Consider the following 22117-nt stretch of genomic DNA (forward strand, 5'->3'; position numbering starts at 1 on the left):
AGCTCCATTTGACTCTTGTCTTTTGCATGGGCCCCTCTTACTGATGTCCTTTGCTGCTTTGGGAATTAACAGAAAATTACAATTTCAAAAAGGCCTTTGTCAGAAGAAGGGCCTTGACCTTGGACCTCCCAGGCTCCAGACACATGGACTGAATAAAACTATTCTCTATGATATATCCTGAAGTCAAATATTTTGTTATAGCAACAGAAAACAGAGTAAAACACCTTATTAGATGCTTAGTTGAGACACTAACTCTAGGCACTGAAACAGTCCCTTTTGTAATATCTCAGAAGTTTTATTCACAAAAATACTGTATATAAATTGTTTTATTCACAAAAATACTCTATATAAATTGTTTTATTCACAAAAATACTGTATATAAATAAATTGTTTTCTGAATTTTACCTAAAATTTTTTTTTAACTTTGAAGGTTTATCTAAATTTAATCTTAAGGGTAGATTATATCTAAGAAAAATGGCAACTCAAAAAGGTAATTTAAAAGAAAAGTTATAAGCTCCTCCAAGTAATAAAAGCAAGTCTTTTGTGACAACTATGGTATGGCAAGCAGCACAGTAAGACAGTCTGAGGCTGTAACTTGAAGTGTTCCCAGCCGGCTCAGTTAAGACACAACTACAGACATTATGGAATGCTGCCCAATGACTGTCAATTAAGAAACATGTTGGCCGTGGCACCTAATTTCAAAACATTACTTAGGGCAAAATTTTAACTCCATTAATCTGTATTATGTCATCAGTCTCAGAGCTGTTGTTTGGATCGATTTCTCTAAATGCCTGAGTTCCTCAGCCATGTGGATTCCAAGGACATGGCAGGCCCCTCTGATGACAGCCAATTCTACAACATGCTTTTTTTTTTTTTAATTAGAATCTGCACTTTCTTTCAGTTTTTTTACAAAGTTCAATATAGATAATATTTACAATGTTTAGAAGATATTAAGTAACGGAAATCACTAAGAGTACAAGGAAATCATGTGCCTGCCTATATTGGCCAGCTGAAAAGGACAGATGATCTTGACCCCCAAAAAGGGAATTAGGAAAAACACTATTGGGATTAAAGAGATTCTGAAGGTGACAGAAACACTTTGCAAAACTTCTGAAACTACCCCTCTCCCGCCTAATAAATACCACCAATAATCTTCAGGGATGGAGGACACGGGGATTCATCACTGAGAGTGATTTGCCATATCCTTAGAAAATTATCCAGACATTGACACTTCATTCAGTGTACCTGAAGTTAGTCCATTTATTGTTTGCTATGCACCAGCACTGACTTAGTTTTCTATTACAGAAGCTAAGAAACATTCTAGCAAGTGCTAGAAAGAAATGTAGGGGAAAGCAGAATGGCTACAGGGAGCTGGAAGTAAAATGCACTGAGGTTTTCTATGTGCTGGGTACTGTGTGTATTCTGTTTCAATAGCACTCATAGGAAGTAGATAGTGTTCTATTTTTGTTTATTTTTTTATGTGGTGCTGAGGATTGAACCCAGGGCCTCCTCACTCATGCAAAGCAAGTGCTCTACCACTGAGCTACAATCCCAGCCCATAGATAGTGTTCCCGCCTGAATTTATAGATGAAACCAGAGAAGTTCAGAGACCATAGGTAACTTGTCACTAAAACAGCTCTTCCAACAGAACTCAAGCCGCTGATAGACAGTAAGCTGAGGACTCCGGTCTCTTCGACTTGTTACCACAAATGGGGATCTGGTGCCACTGCTTCCTAATTCTATACATACCTTACTATACACAGAGTAAATGGTGCGACATTAGACAACCAACATCCCCCAGCCATTCAATTAATCTTAACATCTCTGCTGGCAAACCATGCCACCAGGTAAAGAAACATGTTTTGAAAAATTAAGACAGAATCAGTGTGGCAGAGTGGGAATACATTAGTCTCCTGGCGACAACCAAGGAAGAATATTAATGACACCTGTGAGTCTAGAGAGGAGTGAGAGCCAGGAAAGCCAGTCTAGGAGATGATAGGCAGCATATCACGCAGCTTGCTGCAGAACACTGTTAACACTTCAGCTCTCTCGCAGAGTGAAGCAGGAAGTCGTTGGAGACTTTGTACACAGAGGATTTAGAAGACTGCTCTGGCTGCTACTGAGGGGCAATGGCAGAATAGATTTAGATGGGGCCAAGGGTAGAAGCAGAGAGACCAGTGTACCAGTGGAGCACTACTATAATACACCAGGTGAGTGAGATATGACGGTGGCAGGATTGTGGCAGTAGAGATGATAAATGGTTGGATTTGGATCTATTTTAAGGCAGAACCAATATGAACAAAGCCCATCAGAGCCCTCCAATGGCTGAATGTAAAAAATAATAAATAGACAAAACCCACAGATACACACACAGTGGGGATTCTTAAAGGTTAAGAGAAAAAAGCTATTCAAGGGGAAAACAAGGCATTTATAAAAATTCAATTAGCACATCTACATCAGAATTCTCATTACCAACATGGATTTAAGAAGTCAAAAGATTAATAAGTTCTAAAGGAAAGTATTTTGGAACCAATATTTCTATATCCATTTAAACAATTTCATAATGAAAGAGAAAAATAAAAATACTCTTAGAATACAAAGTTCCCTGAAGTTCATTTCTAACATATTTTGAAAGAATCACTTAAGGATATAATCCAGCAAATGAACCAATACATTCAAGAAACAAGAGAATGGGATGGAAGATAGAGTAGTAAGTAAAGAAAATAGTAAATCTCAAGATTTAGGCTAAATGGTTATTTATGCATGATGAGACAGTGTAAAAATGTGTAACTAAACTTCTAAATAAACCAATACAAAATGGTGGAACTGGGGAGTTAAAGAAGTGAAAGCATAATAAGGTGTTGTCTTATTTGTGAGACAATATAGTAAAAACTAACTTACAGCTGATAAAATTGCAAGTTAAAACATGTTTATAAAAATGTAAAAGAAAACCACTGAAAGAATACAATGGAACAAGCAATTTTCAAACCAATGGAATGTGAAAAAAAATTAACAGTTCAACCATTCTCACAAAGGGAAAGAGAGGGAAAATAAAGAACAAAATAAAATGAAAACATAGAAAAACAAGAAAAGACAAACAGCAAAAGAAGTTGAATACAAAACATAAAATGAGAGAGTGAGTCTGACCACACATTTGTCATAATAAATGTAAATAAAATAAAATAAAATATAAATACACTCAAATTGAGAGGAAATTTATATATTGTTTATAAGAGACAAGCCAAAATCAAAATATCACTGTTGGAAACAAAGTTGGGGCAACATATAGAGTAAGAAAAGTTAACCAAATGCAAGTTATGCCAGGCATGGTGGTGCACACTTATGGTCCCAATAACTCAGGAGGCTGAGGCAGGAGGATGGTAAGTACAAAGCCAACCTCCACAACTCGGTGAGGCCCTAAGTGAATCAATGAGACCCTATCTCTAAATAAAAAATAAAAAGGCCTGGGGATTTAGTTCAGTGGTTAAGTCTCCAGTAACCCCCCCAACCCCGATCCTCCCTGCAAATGATATATAAGTCACAAATTTAATGACTCAGAAATATAAATAGCCAAAACTAGAAGAAATGCAAGAAATACGGACAAGCCCTAAATGTTGAAGAAGATCCAAACAGACTGCTCCCAGAAACTGAGTTATTAAGAAGATGATCTTAAGAAAGACAGAAAAGATTTGAATAAGTTATTTCAAAATAAAAAGAAGAAAAAAATAGTGGGTAAAATCTAATGTGAACGACAGATACTGAAAAATCTAGATGATGCATTTTAAAACTCAAGTGGCAGAATAATTTCTATGGTTAGGAGAGGGAGGTTGAGGGAGCTGAGTGAATCAAGAGGCACTTTTACATTGCTTTATGTTCATGCAAGTTGGAATACTTTTCAATAAATTCCTTCACTCCCACTCCACCTCTGATCCAAAGATTAATGCCCCTGGGACAGGTGCTAAGCCAGGAAAGCAGGGGAGAGGAAAGTGAGGTGTAAGAGTAAAGAAAACCAATGCTTAGATCCAGCATTCAAAGGCATCTCTTACATGAGATTGCAAATCCAAACCACGAAATTATAATTCCACATCTGTACTCACATAAAAGGTTCTATGTCCTTTGAATGAAATTAAAAACATTTGAATTGTAGCACTGTGATTCCATATCTGGCAAGAATGTGGAAGTAAAATCACAATCCTGTGGATTTTGCAGATGAAAATTCATGCTAACAACACGTGAGGTAATGATGGCACAGAGGCATTTTAAAACCCTCCACCAGCCATCCATTTTCCATTTTCTCAGTCCTACTGTGCCCAATCAACACAGGACCTTTGAAAATGACTGTAAATTTTAATCATCTATGTGATTGTGATTGAAGGTTACGAACATCTACAGGGAAGAAGAGGAGAAAAAGATTCACTCAAGATTTTGTTTTCTGAAAATGAACTCCTTCAAAAGAGGAGAAACATGCACAACTTGATAGGGAAAAAAGTTTACAAAAGTTTGAGCTATGGGGCTTAAGTCTGGAGTTTCAAAAAAATCACTACAACATAAAATTAATACACATACACAGTGCAGCTCTGCAAAAACACCATCTCTTTTTCTGTTATCTATCAGTGCATTTTTATTTTCTTCAATATTCAATATCCTCAGCACTTTCCTTTCTCATTTCAAACTCTTGATTTTCTTTTGATTTTTTTTTAATGAAGTTCATTTTCATGTATTTTTCCCTCTCAAGGAACTGTGCCTAAGTTTAACCTGACATTCAATTTAAGATGATTCTTAACACTGAAAGCACAATCCATTTTCTACCTGCAGCCTGGAACCTAGGTGTGATTCCCTGGCTTTGTCCAGGTACCATATTCTCAGTTTCAAAATCCAATTTAGTATATCACACATAAAATGCAAACTTCTGTGTTAGTTGCATTCTAAAAGTCTTCTGAGTGTTATCTACCCAAAGAGATTTTAAAATTTTTAATTGTAAACAGGGTCATCTTGAGAGTGATAATTGCCAAATTATTTAATACCACTGATTATGTGCTTGAACATCATCGCTATGGAAATCTTCATAATGTCACTGTCATTGTGAAAGAAGACACTGTCTTCTTTCTGCCTCCCACTGACTGATGACTGCTGCTGGAGCCTTCGCCTAAAGCAGAATGATAAAGGATTTTGATTTCTATATTTAAAATCATGTCAAATATTCATAAGATCTATGTGAAATTTAGACTCTTTGATGCAATAGTTTCCTACCTGGGAATTTGTCATAAGAGAATAATCCAAAGGAATAAATAAAAACTAACAGTATGAATGTTTATTTCAATATTATTCAAAGAATGTGAAGCATTAGGATCAATGCTACTACCCAAAAATATAGGAATAGTTATGTAAACTATGGCAAATCAATTCAAAGGACTATTTATAAAGCTACTTTATGAGTAGCTTTTTATTACAAAATTCAACTTACCAAAACTATGTAATAATTTAAAAGACAGTTTAGCAGCAAATCATAAGTGAAAAAATAAAAATGATAAAAGGCACTTGAAAACACTAGACTGCAAAATAAAATTAATTATCAATTATGACACATGAATTCATGTTCTTTAACAAATTTTAAAATATTATTTTTTCACAGATTTTGTAATAAAAAATGGGAGGAAAGTAAATAATACCCAAAAAAACTTGTTCTCTGAGGACAATAAGAGCTTAAAAAGTTTTAATTTTTATAATTCTATACAATTTAATTATTTTCACAGAATCATCAGTACTACCCCCATTTAAGACCAAACCTTAAAATTATAGTTTCAAGGTTGGAAATCTGTTTTGGACAGATTCAGAGTCCTGCCCAGTGGTTATCAGGAGACAGGATAACAAGAAAAAGGAATATAGAGGATTTGTTATATTACACATCACCTCTTCTCAAAACTGAGAATATGAAAACTTCACCTAATTAGAAGCTTAAATATCAGAAGCCATAAACAGAGGAGGACCAAGGAAAAGACCCATAATGGATTAGAACTAATTACTCTTTTAGCCCTAAGAGCTATGTTTTATCTAGTCCTTTAGTGAGGAGGAGTTGGGTCAGAAACAACTGATCAGCTCATAATGGGTAACCGTATGCAGCAAATTGCTGTATGTGAATAAATTTAAAATATGCAGGCTCTTAGTTGAAAGGTGCTTGCGAGCGACAGGCAGGAGACAGCAGAGAAAACAGGACTGGCTTTACTACCACTAAAGAAGCTACAGTGGCTTCTTGGACCCATGAAAGTACTCACATCAGAGCCATGAAGTACAGAATCCTTGTTACAGAAATTATGTCTCCTATTTATAACAATCCTTCCTCACGAAACCCTATCCCTGTCTTGGAAAGACTTTTCTTGTGACTAAATGATGAAAAATTTTGTTGAAAAAAATTCTAGCAGTCAATTTTCCAGAGTGAAACTGTATGTGTCATAGATGTGATTCATTTTCTTTCTTTTCTTATTAACTGCTTAAATAGCTTGAGAAATTCTGGCTTCATTTAATACTCTAGAAACAGCAAAAACTTTCCTCAAAACTTAGCTGTGTCAAATTATTCCTCTAATAACGCATTGTTTTCTGACACTGGTGTTGAAATGCCAAGACACTCTGACAGATAACTGTTAGAGACTTTGTATTCAAAGCTTTTAAATAGCATGAAATATTGGTTGTGGAACCAGCTGTTCAGCAGAGGGCAGTGGCAGTGGGAATAGGAGAAGACAGTAATGGAGGTGCCGGTAACAATTTTGAACCTCCTTCCTGAAATTGGCATTTTACTGTGGGCAACAGGGTTGGAGACTTTCATGCTAAGTGAAATAAGCCAATCCTCAAAAAATAAAGGTCAAATGTTTTCTTTCCTATGCAGAAGCTAACCAACAATAATGGGGAAAGTGTAAGAATAGGAGTTCAGACAGCAGCCTGCAGGAACCCAGGCTCACAGTAGGCCCAGGTCCATCCCCTCCACTAGCAGGCACCAACTTGAGCCCAGCCTCCGGCACAGGATTCCCCCTTCTGAACAGCAAATTGCCACGGGAGCCCAGGCCTGACCCAGATCCACCCCACAGGTCCAGGGTAGGTCTGAGTTTTCCCTCTTCCCCACCTGGAGCCTAAGCCTAAACCACCTCCATCTTGGGACACTCTGTTCACCACCATAGCCTTCCACACATAGTAGTCCCTAACTTTTTGACAATAGAAAGGGCCCAGAAGCATGTGCATCTCAGAGCAGGCATCCCAAAGAGAGTGTAAGGCCCACTCTTTTAGCCCCATCTCTGTAAGACATTGCTTCCATCTTGGGTCGCTCAACTATTATCTTGAATTACCTTGGTTATTGCTGCCACCACCTTTAGATGCAGTAGCATACATTGAGGGACACCAGCAGGGTCTGGAAACCCAACACCAAGGTGAGGTACAGACAATCTGCACAAGTACTACAAGAATGTAGGGTAGAAACTGTAATATCTCAGATCCACACTGCAAGAAAGGAAGACACATAGACAACATGAAAAAACAAGGGAGGTAAGTGCCCCAAACAAATCAGGACACTATAATAACAGAAACCATGGACAATGAGATTGATAAAATGTCAGAGAAGGAGTTCAGAAGGTTCATAATTAAAATGATCTGTGAATTAAAGAATGTCCTAAATGAGCAAATACAGGCAAAAATTGATCACTCCAACAAAGAGATAAGAAAGCAAATACAGGTAGCAAAAGATTACTTCAGAAGAGAGATAGAGACTCTGTACTTTGGTCATCCCCAAACCCATACATCATACAACGTAATTCTTTAGAAAAAAAGTCTCTTTCTTTTACCCTGTCCACCTTCTGCACCTCCTCCAATTTCTTCATTTTCCTCCTCAAAGGTCGGGTCTTCTTCCTCATCTGCCATCCCACAAGCCCGCCAGCCCACAGCGCCGCTAACCAAGAATCTTATATCCACAATGGAGTATTACTCAGCACTAAAAAATGACAAAATCATGGCATTTGCAAGGAAATGGATGGCATTAGAGCAGATTATGCTAAGTGAAGCCAGCCAATCCCTAAAAAACAAATGCCAAATGTTTTCTTTGATATAATGAGAGCAACTAAGAACAGAGCAGGGAGGAAGAGCATGAGAAGAAGATTAACATTACACAGGGACAACAGGTGGGAGGGAAAGGGAGAGAGAAGGGAAATTGCATGGAAATGGAAGGAGACCCTCATTGTTATACAAAATTACATATAAGAGGAAGTGAGGGGAAAGGGAAAAAAAAAGGGAGAGAAATGAATTACAGTAGATGGGGTAGAGAGAGAAGATGGGAGGGGAGGGGAGGGGAGGGGGGATAGTGGAGGATAGGAAAGGCAGCAGAATACAACAGACACTAGTATGGCAGTATGTAAAAACGTGGCTGTGTAACCCATGTGATTCTGCAATCTGTACACGGGGGAAAATGGGAGTTCATAACCCGCTTGAATCAAATGTATGAAATATGATATGTCAAGAGCTATGTAATGTTTTGAACAACTAATAATAAAAATTAAAATTAAAAATCCAATTCTCTTAAAAAAAGAATATTATATCCAGCAAAACTAAGCTTTAGATTCGATGATAAAATAAAAACCTTCGATGATAAACAAATGTTAAAAGAATTTACAACTAGAAAGCCTGCACTACAAGACATCCTCAGCAAAATATTCCACAAAGAGGAAATGAAAAACAATGATGAAAATCAGCAGAGGGAGGTATTACACTAAAGGAAAACCTAATCAGAGTAGAAACCAAATCACGTTAAATACCAAAAATTAAACAAAAATGGCTGGGAATACAAATCATGTCTCAATACTAACCCTGAATGTTAAAGGCCTAAATTCAGCAGTCAAAAGACATAGACAAGAAGATTGGATTTAAAAAAAAAAAAAAGACCAAACAGTATGCTGCCTTCAAGAGACTCACCTTATAGGAAAAGACATCCACAGACTGAAGGTGAAGGGTTGGGGAAAATCATACCACTCACATAGGCTGTGGAAGCAAGCAGGGGTTTCTATCCTCATATCAAATAAAGTAGACTTCAAAGTAAAGTCAAAAGGATAAAGATGGACATTACATCTGCTCAAGGGAACCATACACCAACAAGACTTCACAATTATAAATATATATGCCCCAAACAATGGAGCGTCTATGTTCATCAAACAAACTCTTCTCAAGTTCAAGAGTCAAATAGACCACAACACAATAATTTTAGGGGACTTTAACACACCTCTTTCATCACTAGATAGATCTTTCAAATAAAAGCTGAACAAAGAGAATATAGAACTCAATAATACAATCAATAACTTAGACTTTAACTGACATATATAGAATATTTCATCCTTCAACGAGAGAATACACTTTCTTCTCAGCAGCACATGGATCCTTCTCTAAAATAGACCATATATTATGCCACAAAGCAACTCTTAGAAAATATTAAAAAAAGTAGAGATACTACCCTGAATTCTATCAGATCATTATGGAATGAAATTAAAAATCAATGATAAAATAAGAAAAAAAAAAGCTACTCCAACACCTGGAGACTAAAAGCTACTCCAACACCTGGAGACTAAATATGCTACTGAATGAACAGAAGACATCAAGGAGGAGATTTAAAAAATTTTAGAGGTGAATGAGAACACAGATACAACATATTGAAATCTCTGAGACACTATGAAAGCAATTCTAAGAGAAAAGTTCATTGCATAGAATTCATTCCTTAAAAGAAGAAACAGTCAACAAATAAATGACTTAACATTACATCTCAAAGCCCTAGAAAAAGAACAAATCAACACAAAATCAGTAGAAGACAGGAAATAATTAAAATCAGAGCTCAAATCAATGAAATTGAAACAAAAGAAACAACTGAAAAAACTGACAGAACAAAAAGTTGGTTCTTTGAAAAAAATAAAATTGACAGACCCTTTGCCATGATAACAAAGTGAAGAGAGAGAGAGAACTCAAATTACTAACATACATAATGAAAAAGTAAATATCACAACAGACACTACAGAAATAAGAAAATAATTAGAAATTATTTTGAAAACTTGTACTCCAAAAAAGTAGAAAATATCAAAGGCATAGAATAACAAATTTCTAGAGTCATATAATTTGCCCAAATTGAATCAAGATGATATACACAATTTAAACAGATCAATATCAAGTGACAAAATAGGAGACACTATCAGAAGTCTACCAACCAAAAAAAGCCCAGGACCAGATGGATACACAGCCAAGTTATACAAGACCTTTAAAGAAGACCAGTTTGTATCTCAGCAGATACCAATACTCCTCAATTTATTTCAGAAAATAGAAAAAGAAGGAGCACTTCCAAGCTCATTCTATGAGGCCAATATCACCCTGATTCCAAAACCAGGCAAAGATACATCAAAGTAAGAAAACTTCCATCCAATATCTTAATGAACATAGATGTAAAAATTCTCAATAAAATTCTGGAAAATTGAATACAAAAATATATCAAAAAGATCATGCACCATGATCAAGTGGGATTCATCCCAGGAATGCAAGGTTAGTTCAACATACAGAAATCAATAAAATAATTCATCACATCAATAGACTCAAAGATAAGAATCATATAATCATCTCAACAGTCACAGAAACAGCATTTGACAAAATACAGCACCCCTTTATGTTCAAAACACTAAAAAAATTAGGGATAACAGGAACCTATCTCAACATCATAAAGGCTATCTATGCTAAACTCCAGGCCAACCTCATCCTAAATGGAGAAAAATTGAAGGCATTCCCTCTAAAAACTGGAACAAGACAGGATGCCCTCTTTCATCACTTCTATTTAACATAGTTCTTGAAACACTGGCCAGAGCAATTAGATGAAAGAAATTAAAGAAAAACACATAGGAAAAGAAGAAGTCAAATTGGCACTATTAGCTGATGATATGATTTCTATACCTAGAAGACCCTAAAAGTTTCACCAGAAAACTTCTAGAACTAGTAAATGAATACATCAAAGTAGCAGGATATTAAACTAATACCCATAGATCAAAGGCCTTTCTGTATATCAGTGACAAATCCTCAGAAAGGGAAACCAGGAAAACTACCCCATTTACAATAGCCTCAAAATAAAATAAAATAAAATAAAATACTTGGGAATCAACTTAACAAAAGAGGTGAAAGATCTATATAATGAAAATTACAGAACTCTAAAGAAAGAAATCAAAGAAAACCTTAGAAGATGGAAAGATCTACCTTACTCTTGGATAGGCAGAATTAATATTATCAAAATGACCATACTACCAAAAGCACTATACAAATTTAATGCAATTCTGATCAAAATCCCAATGACATTCCTCATAGAAATAGAAAACGTAATCATGAAATTCATCTGGAAAAATAAGAGACCCAGAATAGCTAAAGCAATCCTTAGCAGGAAGAGTGAAGCAGGTGGCACCATTATACCAGACCTTAAACTATACTACAGAGCAATAGTAACAAAAACAGCATGTATTGGCAACAAAACAGACTTGTAGACCAATGGTACAGAATAGAGGACACAGATTAATCCATAAAACTACAATTATTTTATATTAGACAAAGGCACCAAAAACATGCATTGGAGAAAAGAGAGCCTCTTCAACAAACGGTGCTGGAAAAACTGAAAATCCATAGGCAATAAAATGAAATTAAACCCCTATCTCTCACCATGCGCAAAATTCAACTCAAAGTGGATCAGGAACCTAGGAATTAAACCAGAGACTCTGCATCTAATAGAAGAAAAAGTAGGCCCTAATTTCCATCATGTGGGGTTAGGCCCCAACTTCCTTAATAAGACACCTTTGGTGCAAGAATTAAAATAAAAAATCAATAAATGGGATGAACTCAAACTAAAAAGTTTTTTCTCAGCAAAAGAAACAATCTGTGAGGTGAACAGAGAGCCTACATCTTGGGAGCAAATCTTTACCCCTCACACATCAGATAGAGCACTAATCTCTAGGGTATATAAAGAAATCAAAAAGATAAGCACCAAAAAAAAAAAAAAAATAACCCAATCAACAAATGGGTCATGGAACTGAACAGACACTTCTCAGATGAGGATCTACAATCAATCAACAAATATATGAAAAAATGTTCATAATCACTAGCAATTAGAGAAATGCAAATCGAAAGTACTCTAAGATAATTTCGTTAATTAAAAAAAAAGAACAGAAGTTCAGTGAATTAGACAAAGAGAAATGAAGGAAAGGGAAGTGGAATAGGAATAGGACAGTGGAATGAATCTGACATAACTTTCCTATGTTCATATATGAATACACCACAGAGAATATACCGTCATGTACATCCATAAGACTGTGGTCCTAATTAGAAAAAGATATACTCCATGCTTGTATAATTATATCAAAATAGACTCTATTGTCATGTATAACTAAGAATAACCAATAAAAGTAAGAAATAAAAGGGAGTTATGGTATTATAGAACTTCAGAAGTCTTATAACCTGGTAATCCTCAACCACACTGATATCTCTGAATCACTTGGGGAATATCTAAAAAGTATTGATTTCTAAGCTTGCTTTCTGGATATTCTGACTCAGTAGGTCTTGATGAAGCCCAAGATCCTTTATTTTTTGAGAAGCCTTAAGATCCCTTTGAAACTTAGACATGATTTTGGAACCTGGTCTAGCCCACTTATTTCTATAATTTGTGTAAAATTTATGTGCCAGTTGTAAGGCCCAGGGGCCTCAGACCTGGAACCCGGATGCAAAGTCTCCTAACTGTAGCTCACTGCCACTGTGGAAAAACATTCTCCAGACACACACATTACTCACTCCTCATCAGCCCCAGCCATCAGTATATCTTCTTTGTCAGTTTTAACATCCAATTCTGGTTCTCCACTAAGCAGCAGCTTCAAGTTATAAATAACCAGCAAAGTACCTAGTAAAAAAAAAAAAGGAGAAAAAGGAGATGTTTGACTTGCCAGTATTTTAAACATACTAAATGCTAGGTATTGTGCTACCATCTCATCCTTGAAATAATTAAATATGCTATAACCAAGCTTCCTTTTGCACTTCGATAAATAATATATTTGACTATGTTCCAAAATTCATATCTTATAGCAAACTCTACTCTCTGCCAAAGAATGTTGAGTTGCTACAATATGGTGTTTCTTATTACTAATTCAATTCATTATAAGTCTTTCAAACTTTAGCACTCATCATAATTTGCATTATGAAAAGTGTTAGGAAGTGGAGCCAAGTTTGTATTATAAGCGAAGCTCTCATTGGTGAGCTTGAAATCAATGCATAAGAGAACAAAGGCGAGTTTTGTAATTTGTACAAAGTGTTGCTTTTAGACTCTATTGCTGGTATTGGCAAACTTTTTCTGCAAAGAGACAGACAGTAAATATTTTAGGCTTTACAGGCCATATGGTCTCTGTCACATCTACTCATAACTCCTACTCTGCCACTGTAGCATGAAAGCAGCCACAGAGAAGACATAACTGAATGAGTGTAGTTGTGTTCTATTTATTTAGAGAAACAGGTATGTCACCACAGTTTGATGACCCCTGCTCTAAGTAACTTTTTATATCAAAGAAGTCCAAATCATTTATAAAGTTGGATCCCTGACAAACCGGGCTGTTGGAAAAATTTTAAAAGAAAGCTAATTATACTTTTTGTTGGTAGAAATAAAAAGTATAGTGGCTAAGAATGTGGACTTTGAAGCTTAACTGCATATGTCTAAATACTGAGTCAACCATTTACTAGTACAGTAATCTCAGGTAAATTTCTTATTATCTCTAATTTTTCGATACAACGGAGATCACGAGGGACCTACCACATATAGTTGTTCTGAGAATAAAATAACTTAATTTTTAGAAAGCACTTGGGAAAGTATTCAAAAAGAAATTCTTCATTAATGTTTGTATTTCACAATTGGAAGTGAATCACTGTTCTTAAAATATATTGTGTATATATTAATAAAAAGAATACCAACTTAATTGACACTATTTTTTCCGCTGAGACAAAGAGATTTAAAACATCATTTTTAAACAAAATGCCACAGAATGGAGGAGAAATTTTTGAGGAAAATCAAATCAAGTCTGAAATAATTTTAATAAAATTTCATCACAAACAATACATAAATCGAAGAGTTTCACAGTTTTCCTTAAAGCAAGATATGAGAAATATGGGAATCTGGAGAAAGACTGTCACGGGAAGCATCAGCAAAGATGGTACATTCTACCTGTTGAGCAGAAAGTTGGAGGAGATGGAGAGAATGAGGGAAAATCTGAAAATCCTGTAAAAGAATATCAACAAAGCTCTTGCTAACTCTCAGCCACAGAAGCAGAGATTCATTATTTTATAAATTTGTAAGTCTTATCAGCCTTGTAACTCATAATCTCAGATGTTGTAATAAGCATCTTGGCTACATGGTGCAAATAACAAATAACTCTGCTGCATGGTACAAAGACTGGGTCATGGCCTGCATCATCCTCTTCTCCTTCAGTTTCACAAAGCTCTGCAAGCACAATGAACCTTCCTCTTTGTGCCAGGGATTTACAGCAACTCCTGTTTCAATTCTCTTAAGACAAAATTCATATGGCTAAAATGAATGGCTGCCCCCATGTGATAATTCACATGAGGTTATTAACATAAAAACATATGTAGAGTGACTTTCATAAGACACTGAAACAAAAACTTCCATCAAATTTCAGAATTCTGATGATCTTACCACATTTTCCATAGATCACATCAAATTGCTGCATTAATTCAGCTTCATTTTTAAATGGGGAGTATTTATAAATTATAGACAATTCTGTTGAGAATTTTTGTGGATCATCTGTGACAGAGTCTCTGGTTCTTGTCAGCCACGAAGGCATTGGAACTACAACCTGTTTAAAAATAAACAAACACACACACATACACATTGATTTATTATTTTTTTAAGAGAGAGAATTTTTTAATATTTACTTTCCAGTTTTTGGTGGACACAACATCTTTATTATATTTTTTTTAATGTGGTGCTGAGGATCGAACCCAGCACCCCACGCATGCCAGGCGAGCGCGCTACCGCTTGAGCCACATCCCCAGACCACACTGATTTATTATTAAATACACAAGATCCACCATCTTTTTGTCTGATCCTAGTTTATTCTACTCTTCAAACAAATCATAAAATACAAAGTTAAAAGTTTATTTTCCTCCCGTATTTTAGTTTTATAAAGAAGAGACAGATAACAAATTTGTATACTTGTGGAATGTGCCGACAGATGGAGGCCAACTCCATGCCCTTTTGAAAGATGGATGGAATGGCAGAGGAAACAATAGTATCAGCACTTTAGAAATGGAAAAGCAGATGACAGCATATCAAGAAATACAATCCACAGCCCTTGCCAGAAAAGAGAAGAGTCAGCCTGATTTACAATTCAGATTGACAGCATGAAAGCCAGAAGCAGCATCTAGATCCCCATCTGGCAACAGCTCCTCCAAACCCCAGAGCCCCTGGATGCTCACTCTCTGAAGACTGGAACAATGTGTTTCTGGATGAGAAGACACAGAGTTGTTAGGGGAAGCCTATTGAGATTTAAGGGACTGAGTCAAAGTGTACATGCCGGATGTTGAAAATCTCAGCATCTTGTCTCATCTGCCCCCAGAAGGCTGGCAGCTAGGCCTCCAGGCAGAAGACTGCAAGAGTCTTCTCTTACAAATCAGACCAGCTCAGAAGGAAAGACCTAAAGAAAATGACATCAAGAATCCCCCAATAAAACAACCTGTTTAGATCATATCACTGAAACTCCCACACCCAGCTCAATCAGCATTTTGTTGGACGACTTTTTTAAATGTTTAGGAATAACAGCCATCTAAGAAAAGCCTCTAATACGATAAACAGAAACCAGGTCAACAAATAGAAACTAAGCAACTCAGTGGAAATAGAAACCGTAAGAGGAGGATGGCAATTTTGATTTTTTAAAAAAATTATGAAAATCTTCAGTGCTATAAGAAAAATACTATATCTATGAAATAAGAATCAGATATCTTTGGAAAAAGATCACTGAGAGAATTTTTAAAAAGACCTCTTAGAAATTAAAAATATAATTATAAAAGGAATTTATGAAAGAATTGGAAAATAAGTGTTGAAAAATCTCCCAGAAAACAAAACTATGAAAGACAGAAAATAGAAGAGAAAAATAAGAAAATCAAAGAACCACTTATAGAAGTCCAAGAGCTAAAAACAGTGGCAAAAGGAGAGTAAAGAGAATATGGATGAAAGAAAATCATCAGTGTTGCAGGGCACAGCGGCATACAACTATAATCGCAACTATTTGGGAGACTGAGGCAAAAGGATCACAAGTTCAAGTCCAGCCTGGGCAACTTAACAAGACCCTCCCTCAAATTAAAAATTTTAAATGTCTGGGGATGTAGTTTAGTGATGGAGCACTCCTGACCTCAGTCCTGAAAGAGGGAGGGAGGGGGAGGGAAATGGGTGAGAGAGAAAGATAAGAAAAGGAAGGAAGGGAGGGAGGGAAGGAGGAAGAGAAATTCATCAGTGTTACAGGAGGTTACCCCAGATTTACAAGGATATGATTTCCAGGTTGAAAAGATTCTGTATGTGCCCAGGACAATGGATATAAATAGATCAGACAGGTAAAATTCTGAATTCAGAACATTGGGGACAAAGTTGCTTTTGACCTTCAAAAAGTAGAGATTAAGGAATAAAATTAAATGGCTTCAGTTTTCTCAGTAAATTTTGAAGGAACAGTGGTACACGCCTGTAATCCAGCGTCTCAAGAGGCTGATGCAGGAGGATCATGAGTTCAAAGCCAGTAACTTAGTGAGGCCCTAAGCAACTCAGTGAGAGTCTGTCTCAAAATAAAAAATAAAAATGAGCTGGCGATATGGCTCAGTGGTTAAGCGCCCCAGGGTTCAATCACTGGTACTAAATGAAAAGGTATAAAGTTAAAATCTTGAAGGAAAATGAATTTCAGCTCAAAGATGATAACAACCCAAACTATAACTGAGTGTTGGGGAAGAATAACAGCATTCTAAAGTGTGGTGGTCTAAGAAGATCTTGCTTCCCATCCCAAGATAAAATGGCAGACTATGTTACACAAGTTGTGAAAGAAGACATGAGATTTAGGATCTGGGATCTGACAGAGAAGAGATCTGACACCCAGGACCACCGCAAGGGCAGATCCTAGGATGCCTGCTGACCTCCGGACATGGAGAGCGGGAGTGGGAGCTGCAGCACATGACAGGGCTCTGAACAGAGTGCATCAGGAAGCTGGAGCTGAGGAGAGCAAGCTAGACTGGTGTTAACCATGCCGTGTAACAGAGAAGCAGGGCAGTTTTCAGCGACAGTGGTGAGTGTCCAGAAAAGAAAGCAGTCAGTCATTCTAGAGAAATAAAAAGTTGTGCACATGAGGAAAAACAAAACAGTTTATGACATGAGCTCCTGTGAATAGTGTATACACAGTCTGAAATGAACACACCGAGCACTGACATAACCAAAGTTAGGAGGGCGCTAGTGAGGCTGGAAGTCCAGGGGTGACAGGAGCACAGAAGAGAAGGTAGATAGGTTTAAATCCCCTTCCATAGTAGGAGGTTAGTGGAGAACACCTAAATAAAATCAAGTGCAAGCATGCTCCTTAGAGACACGCAGGCAGATCTCAACGAAATCATTTAACCACGGTTGGAAGAAGTTGCTTCTGCGGATGCAAAAGTGATGAGTGTTTTTAAGGTTTTTTTTTTTTTTTAACAAAAAATTGTGCTCTATATGTGTAATAAGGATTGTAATGCATTCCACTGTTATCATGTATTTTTAAAAAATAATAAGATCAATTAAAAATGATAAATAAATAAATAAATAAGGGAAATGCCCCATTTGGGGAGCTATGACCTCAGCGCTTTAGCCCAAACCCCAGGCTCTTCACAGGTACAGGATTCAACATAACCACTGACAGCACCTCTTTTCCTGCTGTCAGGCTCCCTTAAGCCACTCCTTACAGCTGACCCTCACCTGTGTTGTCAAGCCCCACCCCACCCTGAGGCAGGCTCACACCTCTAGCTGGCTTTCCAGTGCATCTCCTAGCCCAAGACTGGCTGTGGACCGTTTTTCTCCACACACCAGCCTGTCCAGATTCGAGCCATGCTCTCTCTATAGAACACTCACTGACCACTCAAAGCTCTCTCATCCTCTCTTTTTATTACAGTTTTGGACAATTTCATAACACACACACGCACTTATTCAACAACGAACGTTCTTTTTATATAGCCTCGTTTTGTCATTTGTCCAATCATATGTCTACCTTATTTCCCAACAAGACTGAAAGCTTTTTGATGGTCACATGGTCTTCAGCTGGTTTTCTGTCCATCACAGTCTGTCCGGTGCTGAGCACACAGCCACTCCCCAGCACCCATTTGTTGTACTGAATCATAACTGACATTAATAAAATGTTTCCGGGTCAGCAAATGCTGAGTTAAAAGTATGGTCACAAGAATTATGGTTTCAAGTCTATTTTGCATTCAATTTTTTTTTTTTACATTTTGTTTTCTAAGTCTTTGCCCCTAATATTTTATTTATTTTAAAAGCAATAATACATTTATGCCACAAGCAGTAGAAAGATTTTGCAAGCTTCTTCTAGAAATCTCCTTATATGCAAGGAAACCTCTATTTTGGGAGATCTGGACATAAGGAGAATGAAAATAAAGTTCTTAAGAAAGACTTCCAGGGGCTAGAGATGCTGCTCAGAAGTACAGCACTTGCCTAGCATGTGTGAGACTGTGTCCTGGAATCTCAGCAATGGCTTCCAGTGACCCCCCCCCCCAAGAGTGCACAGGCACCTTCAGTCATAACAGACTTCACCTCCTGAGAGGATAAATGAAAACAGCATTATTGCCATGGGAATGGAAGAAAAATCCTCAAATCTTACCTCACTAAGACCTTCTCCTTCACAAAATGTCTGAGAGAAAAACACACAGGTCATCGTTTCTTCCTTCTTCGTAAAAAGAATAAAGTCTTTTCCAATTCTCATGGACCCACTGTATCAAAGATGAATAACATAATGATTTATATCTCAAACACTAAACAAAGAAGAAATAAGTGGGCATGGGTTTGTTCTTTTTAGCAATTGGTCTTACTGACCCATCACCAAGAGAACACAAGTATTATTTCTCAAAGCAGAGACAATGAATTTGAATGGATGCAGCCCCAACTCATGTTTGAGACATGGCTACTGGGATAATGTTCCATCCAAGGTTCAAAGATCAACCCAGAAGCAGGAACCACTCAGGTACGCATCCTGTCCTCACCTCTCATTGAGGCAAACTAAGAAAAAGCTGACACACAATATTGGCTAAAATGAATGTTGAGAAATAATAGAACATGAAACTCCAAAGTTACTGCTTCAGAAAGTGCCTGCAAGACTCATCTTAATATATGTGAGAATTAGTTTTTTAAATGCTTTAAAGATCCTAGTCACTTATGGGTTGGAGATTCCAAAACAAGACTCCCTCCCAGGACTTATGCTCTTTTTTTAAAAGCTCTACAGGTTTGCAACATTCTGTGTTTCCAGTATGAATAACATATGCCCTAAGGGGGAAAATTCTCACCTTTTAAGACCATTGCCATATTGTCCAATGAACTTCAAGGTTGATAACCGTTTCTTGGATGTGCCAAAGTAAATGATGTCTGAAGCTTCCTCTGTAATTGACAAAAGACTATCTTTTAAGGTGCTTAGGAAGACACTTTGACACTAGCCTGAGGCCCAGTTGTCAGGACCCCACACATACCACAGGACTTTGGGACAAGTCCACAGCTCTTGGACAGCCAAAGGCGAAGATTCATGTCAGGACCCATAATCTCTGAGAAGAATCTTTTTTTTTTCAGTTTTCAAAGCCCAAGTTTAATTTGACAAAGCAAGTCCATTTCTAGATATGAATCCCATGAAAATTCTCACACAGGTAAAGAGATGGAGAGCTATATGAGATTGTTCACTGTCTTATTAGTCATAATAATAAAAATGTGAAAATAATCTTGAACATTTATCCTCAAATATCTATAGTGATTGAATTGAAGAATTTCCATGGATGCTATAGTGCTATGAAAATATCAGAATTACAATAACAATATACTGGAATGGAAAAAGTTTGGTTTGGGTTTCTGGGATTAATTTATGTTAATTTTATATAAGCCTCTTTTAAATTGATGTATCTACTGCAAATCGTGTACTTCAGGATCTTAAAGCAGTTATAATGAAGGAGGTCAGACAGACCATACCCTGTGACCTCACCAAAACTCTGAGCCTTGATGTCCTTGTTTTTAAAAGAGAACTACTGGGGCTAGGGTTGTGGCTCAGTGGTAGAACGCTTGCCTAGCATGTGTGAGATACTGGGTTCAATTTGAAAAACCAGCCTCTACCTCAGAGCAAAGCCTGTCCAAGAAAGGGACATGACCTTTGTTCTTGGAAAAACCCACAGAGCACTCCTAGGCACATTCCCACCCTGCTAAGTTGTTTATCTACAAATAACAGGAGAGATCTGCTGCCCCAGGTGTCCCTGACTCAGTCAGGCTAGGTGGGGACTCATAGCAACCCCCTAGCAGCCACCAATCAGCATGAGACAGGGAAATACCTGGGATGCCAGATGACCCTCCCAGTAGTTTATGGTGGTTGATAACAAGTTGGGAAACCATGTAGTTCAGCACGTACACCCCTCTTGGCTCAAACCAATCAGTTCAAACCAATACCCCTTTTGTTCTGACCAATCACCCCTACCCAACTTGTTCCCGCCAGTGAATGTGCTAATCATGTTTTAGAGTTGTTATTTGATTTTCCCGCGGTGTGTGATGATTTGCTATGATGTATGTGAAGTCCCTGCCCTCTCCAAAAAAATGTATAAAAATGCTGCAAACCCTGGGCTCGGGGCCTCTCAGCGTCACCAGTTGCTGTGTGCGCTCGCGGAGGACCGAGCTACCTCGCAATAAACACCTCTTTGCTGCTTACATCGATCTTGGGTCTCTGGTGGTCTTTGGGGGTCCTGAATTCGAGCGTAACAGATTCTTGGCACCACATACAAATAAATAAAATAAAGGTCCATCAATAGCTAAAAAGTATTTTTAAAAAAGCGATAGAAATGCTAGCACTTCTATCACAGTTATTGATGAAGATGAAGAAAACACATTAAATAAGAAGACGTATCTGTGAAACTCTGGGCACACAACTTGGCACTTGATAAGCGTTAAGAGATTATAAGTGTTATAATTATTTGTACTACTAATAATTTCGTCATAAATTTGGCCCTTATCCAGGCCCAGGTGAGACTAAGGACAGAATGGCTTCTGCTTCGACACCACCTAGGTAGGGGAAAATGGCTAACTATCTCAGACCTCCAGAGTCATTCTCCTGATCTCTCCCAGAAGTTCCTAAGTTCTAGAGAGGAATCTTCTGGATTTCAGAATACTCTGATCTCTAGAACCAAGAATATTCTTGTTAGCCTACCTGGACACATGTTTTAGAATTGTCTTGAGGACCCTGTGTCAGGTGCAGACATGTTTACAGTTCAGGGGCAACTGGTAGGTGGTGTGTGCTGGACGTTTGATCCTATGTTCTCATACAGGGATGAGCCTTATGAGGAAGGGATCCATGATAACAATGTTAGCCACTGTTATTGATTGATTGATTGTTATTGATTAATTGTCATTCATTGTTCCTATTTAATATTTATAATAAATCTACAAGGAAGATATTATGATTTACATTGTGTTACTGTAGGAGAAAGAAATGGAAATACATAGAAAATAAGATAATTTTTGAGAGGATCAAGTGAAAGTAACAAAACCAGGAAAATGTGTTAAAGATTTAACAGGGGTATGGTCTTCAGGGGTAAGGCCACTTTCAGAAGGTTGACGTCTGGGGAGAGATCCAAATGATGAGGGTCCAACCAGTGCTGAGGGCTATTGCCAAGTAGGAATGACGCATCAAAATTTCCTTGCTAGCGTACCCCATGTTAAATGGATTTCGCTGTTGACATTGCATGTTAAGGTGACCTTGCTCAAGGACCAAGGCAGATCCGGGTTTAGAGCTGATCAGGTTTGAGGAAGTACCCCGGTCCTTGGGTTTAGGGCGTT

General features: G+C 37.3%; 1 protein-coding gene across 1 annotated transcript in view; it reads right to left on the reverse strand.

Moving 5' to 3' along the window:
- Positions 1 to 22117, reverse strand: part of MORC1 (MORC family CW-type zinc finger 1) — a gene marked incomplete at both ends in the record, with an annotated part of 157963 nt that overhangs the window by 120659 nt on the left and 15187 nt on the right. The window contains 4 exons of the mRNA XM_081301955.1: positions 12823 to 12928; positions 14726 to 14885; positions 18924 to 19032; positions 19603 to 19693. Of these exons, the coding sequence (XP_081158081.1) occupies positions 12823 to 12928; positions 14726 to 14885; positions 18924 to 19032; positions 19603 to 19693 (466 nt within the window). The remainder of the gene's footprint in view (positions 1 to 12822; positions 12929 to 14725; positions 14886 to 18923; positions 19033 to 19602; positions 19694 to 22117) is intronic.

Source organism: Spermophilus citellus, assembly GCF_964194105.1.
Source record: "Spermophilus citellus genome assembly, chromosome: 7".
Lineage (NCBI taxonomy): Eukaryota > Metazoa > Chordata > Mammalia > Rodentia > Sciuridae > Spermophilus > Spermophilus citellus.